This window comes from Macaca fascicularis, chromosome 6 (genome assembly GCF_037993035.2).
Source record: "Macaca fascicularis isolate 582-1 chromosome 6, T2T-MFA8v1.1".
NCBI classification, from domain to species: domain Eukaryota; kingdom Metazoa; phylum Chordata; class Mammalia; order Primates; family Cercopithecidae; genus Macaca; species Macaca fascicularis.
The window spans coordinates 117,666,723-117,685,236 of NC_088380.1; the positions used below are offsets into that span (position 1 = coordinate 117,666,723).

Here is an 18,514-nt window from a genome sequence, read left to right on the forward strand (position 1 = left end):
CAGTATAGGAACAATGGACCATTCCATCCAGTGTAGCTGTGTAGTAAGCTATACTATCTGGATGTGTACAAGTACACCCTATGATGTTCTCACAACTGCATCGCCTAAGGATGCATCTCTTCAACTTCTCACCGTGGTTAAGAGATGCATGACTGTATTTATTTTCAATTTCCAATCAGCTAGGAATCACATTCCTGTAACTACTTGATTGGATATTTTTGGTTGTTTGTTCACCAGTATAGCAGGCAGGCTTTTAAGATTAATAAATCCATAAATTAGATTAAAATATTGGACCATGTTAACGGTTGGTGCAATCAGGAATGGAGACTTACTAGGAAGAGTTTAGTGCATGTTGGAGGAAAGTCAGGAAAAAAAAAAAAGGCTAAAAGTAACACCTGTGAAGGTGAAAGGGCCTGGAGCTATTTAGCCAGAAATGAGTTGTGATATAACTGTCATATATATGTATCAGAATATGACTAATAATTGTTGTTCGTCTTTGCTGAAATCTGAAAAGAAGAACGTTCAAGGCTAGTTTAAGCGATGTATATTTAATACCGAGAAGAAAAGCCATGACAGTTGATGGACAGGACGTAAGAATACTTATGATGGGATACATCTCTTGGGAACAGAAAAAGAGCTTTACATGTAGCAATCTTCTCTGTCATGAATGAGGACAGGTCCTGCCTTAAGGCAGAGAGTTTACTAGTTGGCTTCCACAAGGCCCTTCCAGAACTGTAATTCTGAGCCACTTCTGTTACTGGCCTTCAGATGCTGAGATTGAACTCGACACAGCCAAGTATCTGCTCTTTCAGGAGCTCCAGCAGTGCCAGAGGAGGCAGTGCCACCAGCAGCGACAACCGCATCTATTCCAACTGAAGACTTCAGTCAAAGGTGAGTCAGGTCAGTGTGGACCTGGGCGCTTCCTTTTCCTCCAGCTCTCACTGGGTCCAGGCAAAGGAGCCCTGAGGGATCGGCCACCACAGGACTCCCTCCCTGGCCACCAATATAAGCTTTGACAGAGGGATGGCTGGTTAGCTGGTGCTAGGTGGGAGGGACTCGCCACGGAGACGCGCTCAAGGAGGGATGAGTTGCGCCACCACCACCTAGGTCCCTCTCTCGCTATCCGGCGGGGCCGCCCGGACCCAGGTGCTCCCAGGGTGCGCCTGACGCCCGCCATCCCATAGCCAGCGTCCCGCTGCGCACGGTCTCCCTCCAGCTCCGGCCCCCGCGGCAGGGCGCGTGGGATGATGCGCGGGTCCTTGTGCCTTCCCCAAGCTCCAGCATCCGGAGCCGCCCTAGCCGGCACCGCGGCAGCCACAGCCTGGGAGGGAGAAAGGAAAGAGGGAGGGCGGCGGGAAAGGCTTGGCGCGGGAGGAGGGCGGGTGAGGAGGAAATTAGCTAGGGGGAGGGAGCCTCTCTCCTCTGCGGTGCCGCTCGTCTCCCTCCGGCGGGCGGCGACTCCGGGTTCCCCCTCGCGCCCTCACGCCGCTGCTCGCCCCCTTCCCCGCCCACCGTCCCTGAGAGCGCGGGCGGCGGCGGTGGGCGTGTGCGCGCGTGAAGGACGCCGCCTCTCTCTCGCTCCTGCGTTCGCAGGCGGCGGCTGGCGGCCGGCTTCTCGCTCGGGCAGCGGTGGCGGCGGCGGCGGCTTCCGGAGTCCCGCTGCGAAGATGCTCAAAGTCACGGTGCCCTCCTGCTCCGCCTCGTCCTGCTCTTCGGTCACCGCCAGTGCGGCCCCGGGGACCGCGAGCCTCGTCCCGGATTACTGGATCGACGGCTCCAACAGGGATGCGCTGAGCGATTTCTTCGAGGTGGAGTCGGAGCTGGGACGGTAAGGCGCGGGCTCCAGCTGGGGAAGCCCGCGGCGTGCACTCAGGGTTGTCCCTTTCGCAGCGACGGCTCCGAGAGTGCGGGAGCCTGCCTCCGTGCCCTTCGATTTCTCCCCGCCTAGTTAGTGTCTGGGAGAGAGCTAACCTTCATTCAGGTGCGGCTCGAGTGCTTCCCACCCCACCAGAGCGCCTAGGCCGGTGCAGCTGTAGGATGAGCCCTCCCTCCTTCTCGCAGACTGCCACTTCCCTTGGGTGACAGCTCCCACCGCACGTGGGCCCTGCTTTCCCAGTTGATGTCTTTGCTCACGATTATAGCTTGCCAGAGGGTCCTGTTTGTCTAGTTATTTTTTGGGGTGGGGGCCGGAGGGTGCTCCTCCAAATCAAGACAGAATTATTAAATTAGATTCTTCCTCCTTCCCCTCGTCAAGCTCTCCAAAGCAAGTGACACTAGAAATTAAACTTAAATACTAGCTTCCCTGCAGAGTCTGCTCAGGAGTGAAGGAAGAAATGAATCATTTAAGAGAGTTGAAGGCAGAATAATGAACTAGTGTGGCTTTAAAAGAGAAAGCAGCATATGGGATCCAGGCAGTGGTAATTAGTGAGAATACTGCTGCTTCTCTTCTTTCATGGGCTGGAATGATTTATTTAAATTATATATGCAACAGATCATCTCCCTAGGATTGCAGGTATGCCCCCTATCCCTCCTCTGAAGATCCAAACAGGTAGCAGTTTGGCCTTCTGAATGATTCCATATGCTTTCGTATTTGTATCCGTTGAAAATTATAGTTTTCTTTCCCTTCCTTTTTTTCGTCTTTTCTCCCTGTTATCCATAGGTAAGGAGATTTGTTTTCAACACTTATTTTAGATCCAGGCTCTTTAGTATAGGGAATCTGAAGATGTAATTTCAACGATTCACAAGTTGCAGCTTCTGTACTTACTACTTCTTTGCAATTTCATTTTCCATTCTCTTTTTGCTCGATATAGTTTTGCTAATAGCCTTTTTATTTTTTTCAAGCCACTGGAGGATTCAGAGCAGGATTCTGGATATTGGTATTTAGTGGGAAGATGTAGTGGTCACTGCCCACTGTCCCCCCAATTTGCTACTACTATTGAAGGCTCATTGAATATAGATGTGTAAAATAGGCAAACTTCTGATGAAAATTTGGTAATTTGTCACTGTTAAAAATGTTTTGAAGTATTTGAGCACTGAATAATGTATACATAAACGTCCATTTTTGATCAAGTTTTTCAGTATTCATCTGAAGATCTATATGTAGGTGGAAATGAAAGGACAATGATGTCGATTTTTGTAAGGTCCAAAACCTGCCTGTTACTAATTGTATGATGCGTGACAGAGTAACCATGTAGACCTCTGAGTAAAGAGATGATCTACTTAAAATTGTTTACTTGGTGTTTTCTAAACTGCTGTATAGTAGAGGAAGTGCCTGATGCTGCTGCAGGGACTGTCCCAGCAGCACGTCTGTTTTCAGAGTAACATTAACCCTAGATGCTTCAAATAGGCTGACTTAGCCACACACTTTGTCTTTATGAATAAGCTTCACTATCATGAAACTCAAGAAATTCTCTTTAATTTGAGAAATGGGAAAAAAATAAACTGCCAGTTGCATACCTCTATGAGATGGTAGCCTGCATTGAAAAAAACTAAGAAATTTAGTTTGGGTTTTTTATTTTTCAGTTCAGAATTACGTGTTGGAGTAGATTTTTGGAGGACAAATATTAATTAGTTATACAGAAACTTCTCGATTTATGAAGGTGTTATGTCCCAATAAGCACACTGTAGTTGAAATTGAAAATGCATTTACTACACCTATGCTAACAAACATTGTAGCTTAGCCTACCCTACCTGAAACATGCTCGGAACACTTAATATTAACCTACATTCGGGCAAAATCATCTAACATAAAGCCTATTTTATAGTAACTGTTAAATACTGCGTACAGATGGGATTTTGTAGACATGGTGAGATATGAAACACAAAACACAATATTCAAAAAACACTGGCAACACGGAACACTCTAGAGTTCCGGTTGTTTACCCTCCTGTGGTTAACTGGGAGCTGTGGCTGGTGGCTGCTGCCCAGCATCAGAGAGAGTATCCTACCACGTATTGCTAGCTCAGGAAAAGATCAAAATTTGAAGTATGGTTTCTACTGAATGGTATCACTTTTCCACCATCATAAAAGTTGAAAAATCGTAAGTTAAGCCCATCCTGTCAGAGACCCTCTGTCTATACATTGCTAAGATTCTCGCTCTGTTATCTAGTCTTTTGATTACTGTAAAAGATCACAGAATTAGACTATGTTGAGGAACAATCAAAGCTAAAATGTCTTACTTAGGCTCTCTTTGTCAACAGTAAAGCGTATTGTTAGGTAAGTTCTCTGTAGATGGCAGCATTCATGAGGTACATGCTTACTCTGTTTGGCTGAGACTTTGAGAAGTATTTCATTATCAGAAATTTTTAAGTAAACCTAAAACGTAAAGCAACTACTATTCCAGATATAATTATTAAGAATCGATAGAGCCAGAGAATGCAGCAGAATGATCATCATAGATACTGGCTGAGTAATTAAAGTTTTCTTCCTTCCTACACTAGAGATCGAGTTGAACTCAGGTCGTCAGTTTCAACCCTTTACTCTCAGCCTTGGGCCAAATCCGCCTGCCAGTGTGACTCTAATTCATTAGTAATGCAGATGTCATTAATATGCTAAGAGAACAGTGCTTGTGGTGTTGCTGTTATGGTTAGCTCTAGGAACTAGACAATCTCCACCAGAATTAGTGACTTGTTGGCTCCTCCATTACAATTGTCTGTTGTAAAGTAGTGACTCCTGATTGCAAGAAGATTGGACTGTGACCATTGGGGCGATACACTCTGAGGATGTGTTTGGGAACTCAAGGTGAGCTAAACTCCCAAGGCTATATCCACCTGAAGCCCCTGAATAGTGCTGGCAAAGGCAGGTGCTGGCAGCACTGATCCACATGCAGCCATTGACACCAAGACAGATGTCATCACTTAATTTTGATGGGGAGGGTATAGGGTAGAGGGGCTAATTAAAAGTATCAGGCAAAGTAATTTTCCTAAAATCACATTTCAAGACACTGTTTTGTTCATAGAGTTTGTCAAAAAGTTTACAAAAATCATGACACATACACACATTCAACTCTGCTTAAAAATACAAATTGGCCATGATCCTATTAAGGGCTCCAGATCCTCGAGAGCAGTTGGTCTTTTGCCCAGTGATTTGAGAAACTGGCATTTTAAAGGCTTTTCTGAGGGAGAAGGGAGCTGCCTCTGGTCCGGATCCCGCCCAGTGGTTTGGCACATGGAATGACAGGAAGTGGTCCAGCCTGTTTGGTGGTGCAGATTTCATCTCTGCACGCAAACCCATGTCCTGTTTTCAGTTGTCCCACCTTTGGTTTCTCCCTGTTGTTCCATGTGGAAAGAAAGTTGATAAGAAAACTAGATGTATTCCCAGACATACAAATCCAAGGAAACCAAACCTAATGAAAGATAATTAGGACAAGAGAAGAATGTATTAAACTATTTTGAAACCTTTTTTTTTTTTTTAAATTTGGTTCCCATTCTACTTACTGTAGTTTCTTTAGGCTAGGGACTTTGCATATACTCCTCCCCCCTGCAATGTAATTTTAAATAATACATTTCTGTGTCACATTTATATATACACATTTATGTATACACAATTAGGTGTATACCTTTATAATTTTAAATACATTTGTTTGTCAGCTCAAACTAATTATATAGGATCCCTTGCTATATGTATTATTGTTTAGGAACCAAATAAACTTCGATAGTAAGGGGTGTGTGTGTGTGTATAAAACAGAGACAATTTTATAAAACAATGTTTATTCTTATTACCATCAATGCACTTTAATATTTTCTGTTATATGCTGTTTGATTTCATCTATTTCATTTAAAAAAGTTGGCTGAACCCATGTGATTTCACATCCCACTAATGGGTTGTGATTCAGTTTGAAAAGTGCTGTTTTAGGCCATAAATCTGTATGTGACAGATTAAGCTATGAGGCAGAGTCTTTTAAAGAAATTCCCTGCAGACCAATTGGCAACATTGGGTGACCTTTTGGCACAGCACTGTAGAGAAAAATTCTCCTATCTTTGCCTCCAGGTCATTATTGATTTTCCCCTTCCAAACATTTTGGAAAAACTCTGGTGTCTCCCCAAGGTCTACTGGGCACACAGTAATCCGAACTGGCTAAGAGTGCCAGGGGCTGTGTTGGAAAGGAACTCAGAGGCTGAGAAGTGGTATGTTCTACATGGTGATGCATATTCTGGCTCCAGGGCATGGTGAGCAAATGCTTTCTATAAGGAAACATGAAAGTTTGCATTTTCTAAGAGAAGTGCTTCAGCCAATGCTCTTAGCTTGTCGTAGTGCTCTTGGCTCTGGTTGATATAACAAGATGTCTTAGACTGGGTGGCTTAAACAACAGACATGTATTTCTCACAGCTCTGGAGGCTAGGAAGTCCAAGATCAAGGTCCCAGCCAACGCATTTCCTCAGTTAGGACTCTCTGTTTTGCAGATGGCTGCCTTCTTGCTGTGTCGTCAGAAGGCAGAGAGGAAAAGAGAAAGAGAGAGGAAGAGAGAAAGAAACCAAGCTCTCTGGTGCCTCTTCTTACAAGCATGCTCATCCCATGATGAGGGGTTTAGCTGCATAACCTCATACTAAACATAATTACCTTCCAAAAGCCCCACCTATAAATACCATCATATTGGGGTTGGAATAAGGCTTCAACATGTAAATTTTGAAGGGACACAATTCAGTCCACAGCATGGCTGCTGAAGAAACAGATTCTCCTTTTTTTTGGTCAACCCATTTCCTAAACCATTCTTGTGGCTAGAGCTTCTTAGGTCCTTGATTTTTCCCTGACACCATGCTTTAGGGCCCCACAGCCTATCTGGATAGGTATACTGCTGGCTTCTGATCTCTTGCTACACACACTGCACTCAGAAGCTTCAGCTCTTGGCAGGTGGTAGGTTTTTTATCTAACTAGGAATTAAAAATATGCTTGTGCCATCCCTGTCTTGTTCTCTGTGCCTCTGATTCTTTCCTCAGGCGGTTGACTCAGGAGCAAGGTGGGATTGCAAGTGGGAGAATAAAAACCGGGGCTTCATAGGCTCTTCCCAGGAACACTGACTATAAGCTTCTGGAAGGCAGAGTCTGTGGGTTTGGATTGTTCACTATTACGTGCTCATGTCTAGCACAGCACTTAGTACTTAACAGGTGCTCAACAAATGATTTTAAAGGGGTGAATCAATGATAATGAAGTGGGCCAGGTGCAGCATGTGTACCGACTTCCTGTTCTTTGAGATCTTGCTCCTGATGTGGTAGTGATATTGATTCTAGTGACCGTAGGATAAGGAGAATACTGTAACCCGTTTCTCTTCTCCCCAAAACTTACCTGACAATAACCCTAATCTCAATCAGCATTGGTTTTCTTTCTTCAGTGTGAGTATTGATAGCTGCCACCTCTGTAGCTTGCTGTTGTTAAAAATAATGCCACTTTTCTGTTGGCAGAGTGTTTTGTGGCTCTGAAATGAAAGGGATTCAGTTTCACCTTCACTATCACTTTACCACAGGTGTATCAGAATTAGAAGTTAAATCAAGTTGGACTTAAAGGCATGAAATGCCTCCAAGCTATACCATCCAATAAAGTTAATGCATAGTAAATGCTAAATTTGGAAATATACTCATTGTAAAAAGCCTTAAAGTCAAGTGAAGACTATGGTAACATCACTGCTTTAAGAACACACTACTTTTCCATGTTTAAATACTGTCACAAGGTTAAAAATAACTCCAGATTTTGGGAGAAAAAAAAAAAAAGACACAGGTGCCATCTGCTTCTAAACTGTTCTGGAGAACTTGAAAGAGAGAGAAAAAGAACACTAACCACAAAATAGCTTCAAAGAACTTTCTTGTAAACACTTTACCCTCAGACATATATGTGTGGGTTATGTGTTTGCAATAATACATTTAAGAACAAAGTAGTGTTAGCCAAGTGAAGTGTTTCAACTACTAGTTATTATTTTAGGTTAATAATTTTTTTTTCTTTTTTTCATGTCTTTTTTTTTAAAAGTAGAGGGTTTTTTAAAACTCTCTTTTGGGAAAGCTACATATCTAATAAACAGAGTATTGATTTTTTAAAATTTCAAGGTCAAATTCATACTGCAAAATATGATGTTTAATTGAGTCAAGGAACCGTGTAATTCAGGACAAAGAGGAACTTTTCATGAAGTTGATAGCAGCTAGAGTCAAGGTTTTACTCAAATTATATTGATCTTTACCTCAGTTTTAAAAATCTATTTGTAGTACAGGATTATCTGAAGATTTCCTTACTCCAATGGTTTAATCAGAAAGTTAGATCTAAATATTGATGGCATAGTATTAGCACATAAAGGATGTGGACCCTTCAATACAGTTTGCCAGAGATTTTCCTTAGTCATTATCTTGTCAGTGGTAAAGATCAAATAAAGAAAAGAACAGTGTCTGGAGAGACAGTGATTCATAGTGATGGGTAAAGGGTAATGCATATAGACCTTCCTCTTTTCTCTCAGATTAGGGTTTTTCAATCTAGGCACTATAGACATTCTGGCCCAGATAATTCCTTGTTGTGGGGGCTGTCCTGTGCACTGTAGGATGTTTAACAGTGTCCCTGGCCTCTACCTACTAGCTGCCAGTAGTGACATCCTTATAAGTTGTTACAACCCAAACTGTCTCTAAACATTGTCAAATGTGTCCCATCTCCCCTCTTGAGAATCATGTCTTGAAGCTAGTGTTTTACACATTTTCTTTCAGTTATGTAGCTAGTGAACAACAACAAGGTTGATGGATTATGTTCATTTAGCTTTACTGAGTATCTGCTACAACCAAATGTTTCTTCCATTTCTATATAATATAAGATTTCTGTTTTATATGTATTCCACTTTATAATTTGCTTAATATTTTTATTTAAATTACCTTATTTTGTTAACCTAAATTTATTTACCAAGAATACAATTTTCACTAAACTGAAAACCATAAATCAAAGCAAATTGTATATGCCATAAATAGAAATAAATTGTAAAAATAAATTGTAATGAAAACATAGCATTTTTAGTAAATTATAGCTAGACATGTCCACATGCAGAAGGCTGTAACCCTGAGGATTGATTTCTTTGTTAAAAAAAGAGATTATCAAAGATTAGGAGAGTTAAAACCAGAGCAGCACAAATTGAGGTTTCCGTCTTGATATAATCAGAATGATTGAAAAGTAATTGAAAAGTGAAGGATGTTCTCTCTCTCTCTTTTTTTCCCGTTATTTCATTCCATGCCTTTGTGCTACCTAAAGTCCTCTTGTTTATAGGTCTAAGCTTTTCAATAATTCTGACCTAGACGATGTATGCTGACAGTGTGCATGTAGTGGGGTAAGGGTCTAGAGTATGAATGAGCATGATAAATAAAACAATATTTGGCCTCCAAGTATGTAGGGTACTACTAATAAGGTACCAACAATAAATCTAATACAAGATAAATTAATGTATAAGTAAAGTGAATAAAACTGTTATTAGAGATCTAAGAACCACAGCCGTCTTCATGACAGAGTTATGACAGACAGGACTGGGGTGTCTTTATGGGGGAGGACTTTGAAATTTGGCAGGATTTTAATAGGTAGAGCACTGGCAAACAGCATGTCAGGCAGATGGTACATTCTAAGAAGAGGCAAAAAAAAGGACAGAAGAATTCAGGATATACATTTTTGTTTTGCAAAATTTATAAAGCATGAACATTGCAATGGCAGATAAGGTTAGCAGGGTAAGTTCATGTCAGACCAAAGACAACCTGTTTAAAAAAAAAAAAGGAGTAGGCTTGTGTCACTTGAAAACCAAGTTGTAGATAAAGTAACCATTGTGAGAGAAAAATGTCAGCTATAGAAGCAGCTGGGTCTTGGGCTGAGGTTGTAGGACTCAGAATTTGCCACTATCTGTAATGCAGATCAAACATGGGACTAGATAAGAGAAAACTGATGAGGTTGATTTCTTTTTTTAAAAGGAAAAAACCATCCCATAGCCTATGACTAGGTAATAAAGGAGAAATGTTGGACTTAGATCAGTTACCTAGACCAGGTAAAGAGTGAGTACAAAGAAACAGTAAGTATTTTAGGCTTGAAGGCCGTTCAGTCTCTGTTGCATCTCTACCCTCTGACATGGTTGAGAGAAAGCAAGCATAGACAACATACAGAAAATAGCATGTTACTGTGTTCCAGTGAAATGTCATTTATGACAGTAAAATTTGACTTTCATATAATTTTCACATCACAAAATAGTATTCTTCTTTTGATTTTTTAAAAACGCAAAATTTGTTTTTAGACTGCAGACTGTACAAACTCAAGTGGCTGCTAAGTGTGGTCTGTGGTTTGCTAACCTAGACTAGTCAGGCTACACTTCTGCTCCTCCTCAGTTGCATGAGAATTTCAGGTTAAAATGATATCAAATCTTAATTTATTCAGGGAACTACCTTTAGTCTCTCTTTCACTTTGAAAATGTCAACTTTATATTAGTTTTCCACATGGGCACAAGCTTTAAATGCATACTCATCTTTTATCAAAATCTACTGAAACTGCTACAGTTACAGTTCTTACCTACCTAACACGTTGGCTAGTTCCATTTCTCTCTTTCTTCCTCCTATTTCTTTTTGTCTTATATTGATTATATGACTGATGTTTACTTCATATAATGTTTGTGAAAATGAAGAACGTTTATTTGAAGGGCGTGAAAGTTAAATTTCCATATCATGAACAGTGTTCATATCAAAAGACTGTTTATTGGTGGGTAATTTGTTTTGTGCATAATAACTAAATAGGTTTCAAATTGATAATTCCTCTGTTATATTTAGAGTGACCATAATATGCTAAAGAAATTACTGATGAAAGATTTACCTCTAACTAGTAAAGTTCAATTAATTTTTCCATTTACTAGTATGTTAGCTGTGTGTTGAATAATCCTATATGCTAGTCTCAGGTGGATAATTAAGGTCATTTAAATGAGGACCCCGTTTAAGCAATCTTTTGAAAACTTAAAATTATTCCTTTTTATATCTTGAATAGAGTTAAGTTACGTCAGCCACTCATATTTCGACTATAGCAGAGGTCTGTAAAGTGGGATGCCTGTAGCCAGGGGATGTGTAATACAATAAGGTGCTAGAAGAAAGTATTAGAGAATCTATTTTGGTTTCTTTTTTTAATTTTTGTCTTTAATTTTTATTTTTGGATGTTTTAAAAAGCACATTAATGTTGGTTAAGTAACACATATATACCATTAATAGGTACATTAGTATACACAGTTTGGGAGCATATGCTCAAAAAACATTTTATTGGATGATGACTGGGTCAAAGAATGGTAGTCATAAGTGGTTACTGAATAAACTTCTTTATATTTAAATAACATTCTACTTTATGAAAAGTGAGTTTAAAGCAAATATATAGATCAAAATGCAAACAAAAAATCATATTGCAAGGTGTGTCTTTGTGCAGAAAGGGGAAGTGGGTACATACGTGCAACTGTTATGCATCTCAAGACTACTTGATGGACGGTTTTGATAAGAACTTACTGCCATTGTAACCAAAACAGTCACATGGAAGAAAACAGAACGAGAGTAAAGGAAAACAGCTTGCACATCTAGCAGAGGGTGAACTTAACTTTGGCTTCAACAACGAAGGTTGAGTGGTCATGGAGTTGAGAGGGAAAAAGAGTAGAGAAATAGGGTTCGTTTGCAAGAACCTCAATTTTAATATAACTAATGCACTTCATGGCAAATTTTGCCAACTGCTGGCTTAGGCAGCTGAAGGCACTGACCTAAAGTGTTTTGTGGGCAGTACTTGAAGAGTTGTGGGCATCAGAGCCAGGATGCTGAGCTTAACCCCGTCAGCAAATGTGTTGTTACCACTTACTTGTTAAGTCGTGTTTCAGGGTGGTATGGCTCAAAAATTCACCAGGTACCAGTATTTCTTAGAAAAAAATAAAGAAGGCTGGATTTGAGACCACCGTCTGATTGGAATAGTGTCTGAAAAAGATAATGGATAGGACACATTCTTACCTGTTTTCTTTACAAGTTTGTAGTAGCATGCTTTGTTAAAAGTGCACTTTCTTCGATGTATGTCATGCCTGTAGACAGAACTTGACTAATATAAACCGGAACATAGAAGTGTAGAAGATAACGGATCTGTAATAATGCTCACACATGTCTTGTTACCTACAATGAAGTATTTGAATGATGTTTCCCTCTTTTAGGTCGTTATGGACTGTTTAATAGAGACCTTCACTTGCATTTTACTTTTCATTGCTCAGAATGTTGCACTGTTAACTTGGTCTGCCTTACTTGTACTGATTTGAAGGGACAATTCATGACTACTTTAACTTAATAAGCAGCTGCCTTCCACTTAGGACTCTAACAGACACAAAAAGTTGTTCTTAGTTGTGAATACTGCTCTAAGATTAGTCTTTACCTGGATTTTAATATCTGCTACTTATTCATTCAAATATGTCATTTTTATTCAAAGCTCTCCATCAGGGTAACCACTGAGAAAATAAGACTATGCTATTAAATATGACCAAATTCAAAATATATAATTCAATAAATCAGCCTGGCCTAGAGTGTTCAGTTCTAATAGGCCTCTAAAAGGTTCTTCTGTGGGTGAAAATGTTTTAGTGACTCCTGAGGGACCCTGGACTCTTCCTCTCTTTTTCCCCTCAATGTGAACAGGTACGCTAATAACAATGTTCAATGAAATAAACTCGTGAGCTCTCCTGGGTGCAACCTGTAACTACAGGCAAACTAATAACCTAATAAACAGAGTGTGCCATATGTATGTGTGACACACCGATGAAGTGGGGACCTGAGGAAATTTTCAGGATGATCGCCAGAAAACCAGTGCAGTTCTTTAAAGTACTGACCTACTGAAGAAATGGAATGTTGGGGCTGAGCTAAGGGCTGTTGGGGGAAGTGGTTGGCCTAAGGTTCTGGCCTGGGCCAGGCAAGGGCAGCAGAGCGCTGGTCCGGGCCTGAGCCAAGTAGTGGAGGGGAGTGATCCTCGGGGAGCAACATCTAAGGGCAGAGGTGGGCTCTGAGGCCGGGAGCACCAAGCAGGCCATACTGGACAGCTGGATTGGTGCAGATGAAGGTCTGCTGAACACGGCGGGGGCTAAGACAGGAATAGGCAGGACACAGTTGTAACTTGATGGCCCTGCCTCTTCAGGCATAAAGCCCTGCACCTCACTCATCTTCGTTTGTAAAGCGAAGATTGTGGTAGTGTGTTCCCCACATCATTTCTGTGACAAGCAAATGAGATCACAAATGGGAAACACTGAGTTCCATACCCAGCACATAAACTTAATATTATTCCCCACACAGGCCACCAAAAGGTGGGAGGCCTGTGTATCCTATCAATACACTTGTGTATTGATAGGATAAACACCTTACTTAGTTCAGTTTATACAGCCTTGTTAGCAATCCAACCTCAACTTCCAGGCCAGCCCCCTTCCCCACCACTTCTCTTCATAATTACCATCATGGGATGTTTACTAGGAGCTTCCTGTGATTCTACTGTCTCTAAGTATGTTGCTAGTTAGTTCAAGAATACTACCAGGTGTTTATCACCAGCACCAATTCACAAGGAGGAGCCTGAGGCTCAGAATGGTGAGGCACCTTGTCCAAGTTCACACAGCCAGGTGGAGAGGAGCAGAGCTGAGACTCAAGCCCTGGTTTGTCAGACTTCAGCACCCGTGCTCTTTCCGCTGTACCCGCCTTCGCTGCACAGACGCCTCAGTGATCTTCATATCTCTGTGGTGTTACACATGAAACTCTCTTAGCCTGAAATGTACCTCTCCTGTGAATCACTCCAGGACAGTCATCCAACCCCAGGTAGAAAGTTTCTGTCCTTTCCCCACTCTCATATCATTTCGTAATTCCCCATCTCCGGGAATTGGGGTTTTTGGTCTTACAGGTGAATGCTTTGTGGTCTTCATCACCAGAACATCTGCTCATTGGGCAGAGGAACCCCATATCTTATCCCTCTTTTATTCCTACTACTAGGCCCGTCCCTCAGCCTAATGCTTGCCTCCCCTGAAGTGGTTCTGGAACATTATGTGAATGAGCAAATGTCAGAGGAATTAGGCAAATAGGTGCAAGAAAATCAGCAGTACTTAAAACTCTCTTTCTTCAGGATGTTTTTTGCTATACGAACCCCCTTCTAAACTAGCACACTGAAATAACTTGTTTAGTACCCGTCTCCCTCTCATTAGAATGTAAGCTCTTGAGGGTCTGGTTTCTGTCCCTTTGTTCACTGCTGTGTCCCCAGAATCTTAGCACAGTGCCTAGTGTATAGTGAACACTCATTACATATTTGCTGAGTAATAAATCGGTTGCACCAGTGGGGTTTCCACAATTGAAAGTCCTTTTGAAGCCAAGGAGCTCTGGTCTTTTGTCAGTCATCTCTGTTTTAAAGAGCCCCTATCTCTAAGTGATCAGGAATACTGTCACCTTCTGTGAGTAGATTGTCTACCTCTAAGATCCCTTCTAGTCCCAAGCATATGTGCACCTGTGTTTTCTTCCAGTTGAATTCTCTGGGTGATCACCTTAGTTCTTTATGTTGTTCAGGAGACAGAGCAGCTTTTGGAATAAGTAGGGCTCTCAGCCTGAAAGGCTTTCTAAGTGTGTTGGAGGATTCCCACATAAGTTTTACTCTCATTTTGTGCTTTCTAAATACATCACCTTTAAAAAATGTACCTATTGTTATATTCACTCATTTGTACTTCCTGCTGTAGACCATACAAATGCTAGCACTAGTTGTAGATATCTAGGACAAAATTTAGAAGAAAGTGTGTTTCCTGGCTTTCTCCACCCGTCTAGTTTTGCTTTTAGAAAAGAATCATTCTTTTTAGAAAGCTTGACTTATGACCTATTTGTGGCTATGTAACCAATTAGCAATGTCCTGCCACATGGTTAGGTAACATATCACCTGCCTTGACCACAGGAGGGAAAGGAAGACGTAAGGAGAGGGTCTTGAAGGAGATAAGAGCATAAATAGTCTGTTCCATGTCTATCTTTGTTTGGGAATGTTTTTTTAAAAGCCATCTACTGAAATGTTTATTTATTCGATCAAAAAGAAATGCACTTAACTTCCAAGTAGGGTTATTAACTTTATGTTCCTGATGTTTATGCACTGTCAAAGTAATTATTCTGGAAATGTGTACCTTCCCATCTTTCTTTTGACAACCAGAGGCCAGAGGAGTGTGGTGAAAGGAAACTGTGGGTGGGAAGCAGAGGGGCAGACACAGGGCAGAGGGGCAGACACAGGGCAGAGGGGCAGACACAGGGCTGAGGGACAGAAGGCAGGCCATTCCTCACCAGCTTTACCTCTTGTTTTCTGAGTCCGGTTACCCCTAGTCCCAGAGCACTTCTCTGTCCCCTCCTAATTTCTCCCTGTTTCCTTCATCTCTCCAGAGCGTAGGTACCTTGCATTTCCTTGTATCTCCCCATCTTATGGAATGAATGTTTATTCCTCCAAAGGCATGCATTGAGACCCTAACTCCCAATACAATGGGGTTTGGAAATGGGCCTTTGACAGAGAATTAGGTTGAGGTGAGTTGATGAGGCATTAGTGCTCTTGTTAAAAGAGACTTGAGAGCTTGCTCGCTCGCTTGCTGTCTCTCATCCCTGACCACGGAGGACACAGCAAGGTCATAATCTGCAAGCCTGGAAGAGAGTTCTCACCAGAACCTGACCACACTGGCACCCAATTGCAGACTTCCAGCTCTCAGAACTGTGAAAAAAAATGTTTTTTTAGTTAAGCCACCCAGTCTGTGGCACTTTGTTATACCAGCCAGAGCAGAGAAAGATACCCTTGTACCCTTTTCTCCATTTGGCACCTGTCTGACTTCGCAGTTTGAGCAGCGATCTGCTCTTCTTTCCCAGATGCCCGGTATTTTCTCCCAAATGTTGGGGAAAGAAGGCCAGAACCCCACTTCACAAAGAGTACAGCCCCTTACTTGCTTTATCTAGGATGGCTGAAGCTGACTCTGAGTGGTTTTTTTTTTTTTTTTTTTTTTTAACACGAGGTGGGCTGCCTAGCATGCCTCCACCTTGCCAGACCCTAGACTGGGACAGTTCTTCTGTGGCTGCATCCCCACTTCCTCTCTTGCCTTCCAGGCACTAGCACCTTGGTATCCCACCGTGCATCCGTACCTGTTGGCTTTCCAAGTGCCAATGCCTGCCAACTCCTGGTACATTATTTCCTCAGCAGCTGGCACGGGATTTTTTGTTGCCAACTAGAAGCTCAGCTATTAAAAAATAAAACTTGGCCCATCTTGAGTATCATATGTTTTCATCAGAACTTGGATCTGCATTCTGGCACAGCTCACACGATCACTTTGGGGACCTCTCTCAGGACTAGGAACCCAGTGTTCCTCTGGTCTTCGACCATGTTTTCACCTTATTCCAAATACATTCTCAAATCCTTGAAAAATCTGTGATGCTTACAGTTAATTTGAGGGCTGTTTTACTCAGGTTTTGCTTGGTTTTATTGGATTTTTTTTTTAAACCTTATCAGTGTTTCCTTAGCAGTAGGTTGCTTTCTTTGGCTGTTATTGTCAGTTTTCTATCTTAAATTGTAAATTCCCAAGAATAAGATTCATGTTTCTTAGATTAATGAATAGCTAACACACAACACTGAAATGCGGACATTTACTTCATGGCTTTGCATGAACGTGAGGTTATCCAAGAAAGGAGATTTTTATTTGCAGGGATTGTTAAATATTACGATAAATGAAAAGGACAGGCTTTGGGGTTAGAAAGACCTGCAATAGAGTCCCAGTTCATCCACTCATGAACTGTGTCACTTTAGACAAATTTTCAATGAGCCTCAGCTTCTCCACCCGTAAGAAGAGATAATAATGATTAAATGAGGTCAGTGCATCCATTATACATAGTAAGTGTCCAGTAAGCATTAGATATTATCGATATTAATTATGGAATAGCTGTCTGTAAAGGTGGAGGGACCGTAGGTGATTGGATAGCACACTTTCTCAAAAATGTCATAAGATTCTAAAATTCTGGAAATGTGTTGGCAGGAGGCCTTAGTAATTCTCTGCTGCTTCTTGCAGCTTCTGAGTAAGCTTTCTGAGCATCTAAGCTTCCCCTTTACCCAGGGGTAGTACATTGTGCAATATTTGTAAATATTTGACTACTATTTTTTGGTATTTCATGTATTGAAAAGAAGATGTAGTAGAACCATAAGATTTTCCACATCTGCAGACAAAAGGAAAGTTGGGGTAGTTTAACTGCTGCATATGGTTCTTTCTGTATAATTTTTAGTGTTTTTTTTTTCTTCTAAAAGGGTGTTAGAAAATATTTATCTTGTTGTTGCTTTGAGGTCTTATTTACACTAACTTTAACTGTTCTTTATAGATTAATTTTTCATTCTGAATGTTGCATTCTTCACTGGGAAGTTAAATAACCAAACCCAGAATCACTGCAACTTACCTGTGATTTAGAAATAAAGAATAGAGTTATGGAAATCATTTAACAATCTAAAAAAGAACCCCATAAGTAGTAAGGAATATTTTAAAGCAGTCTGTTGGTTTGTGCATGCTGATGAAACAGTATATCATATGGAAGAAACTTATATTTAAATGATGTCACTATTAGCCATACCTAAAAAATGTGTTTCTCTAATGCGATACCTAAGTTGTAAAATAAAGTTTGATTTCCAGTTTCATCTTATATTTATTTAATAGCTGCTTTTAATTGTACTACCGTCTCTTCTGGTGAAGGAACGTCATTGCAGCACTTAAGAAAAGAGTAACCTTGAAGAAAGCTGTTAAAGAGATACTCATAACTAAGAAAGAAAAGGGGAAGGATAGAAATTAGATGACCTAGGAGACACCTTACTTGAGTGTCATTTAGGTAAGGCTTATTCATTCTGGAATGCCTCTCAGTAAAGGAGGAGGGATTAGAAATGATTAGGTATCACGGCCTTTCAGGTTGTTCTCTGGTTCTAAGATTTCAGAAATGTTTTGGCTGTAGGGCAATGCTAAGAGTCAAAAGCAGGGCTGCAGCCCACATAAAATAACCCTATGACTTTAGTAGATATTAATAGAACCCCCAGTGGCAACTATGGTGGTATAAAGATACATTCCAACTCTGATACCTAGTAGTTGTTTATTGTTAATGAATCTTTTAAATTGTAACAAGCCCCATTTTCTCGTCTGTAGCATGAAAATACTAGTGCCTTTTTTCACAGGATTATTGCAAAGATTAAAAAAGATAAAATCTTTGGCTCTAGTTAAGTATAAAAGCTATGCACACACTGCAGATTTTTATTTGAACAATAATAATTGTGACTTTTTTTTTTTTTTTTTTTTTTTTTACTATTAACTGAACTGCAGATTTTATTTGAATTTCACCAGCTTTTCTACTAATGTCCTTCTTCTCTTCTAGGGTCCAGTCTAGGCAATTATATTGCATTTAGTTACCATGTCTTCCTTGCTCAGTTTCTTAGTCTTTGCTTGTTTTTCATTACCTTGAAAGTCTTGAGCAATACCAGACAAGTATCCTGTGGAATACCCACCCCTACCCCTATGTCCCCAGTCTGGATTTGTCTG

The 18,514-nt window shown here is 40.8% G+C and overlaps 1 protein-coding gene across 3 annotated transcripts in view; it reads left to right on the top strand.

The window, feature by feature from the left end:
• Positions 1–1,570: 1,570 nt before the first annotated feature.
• The window catches only part of CAMK4 (calcium/calmodulin dependent protein kinase IV), a 255,400-nt gene continuing 238,456 nt past the window's right edge, over positions 1,571–18,514 (top strand). For all 3 annotated transcript variants that reach the window (XM_005557500.5, XM_065546635.2, XM_073994032.1), the window contains exon 1: positions 1,571–1,828. In XM_005557500.5, coding sequence (XP_005557557.4) covers positions 1,668–1,828 — 161 coding nt within the window. In that variant the 5' untranslated portion in view covers positions 1,571–1,667. The remainder of the gene's footprint in view (positions 1,829–18,514) is intronic.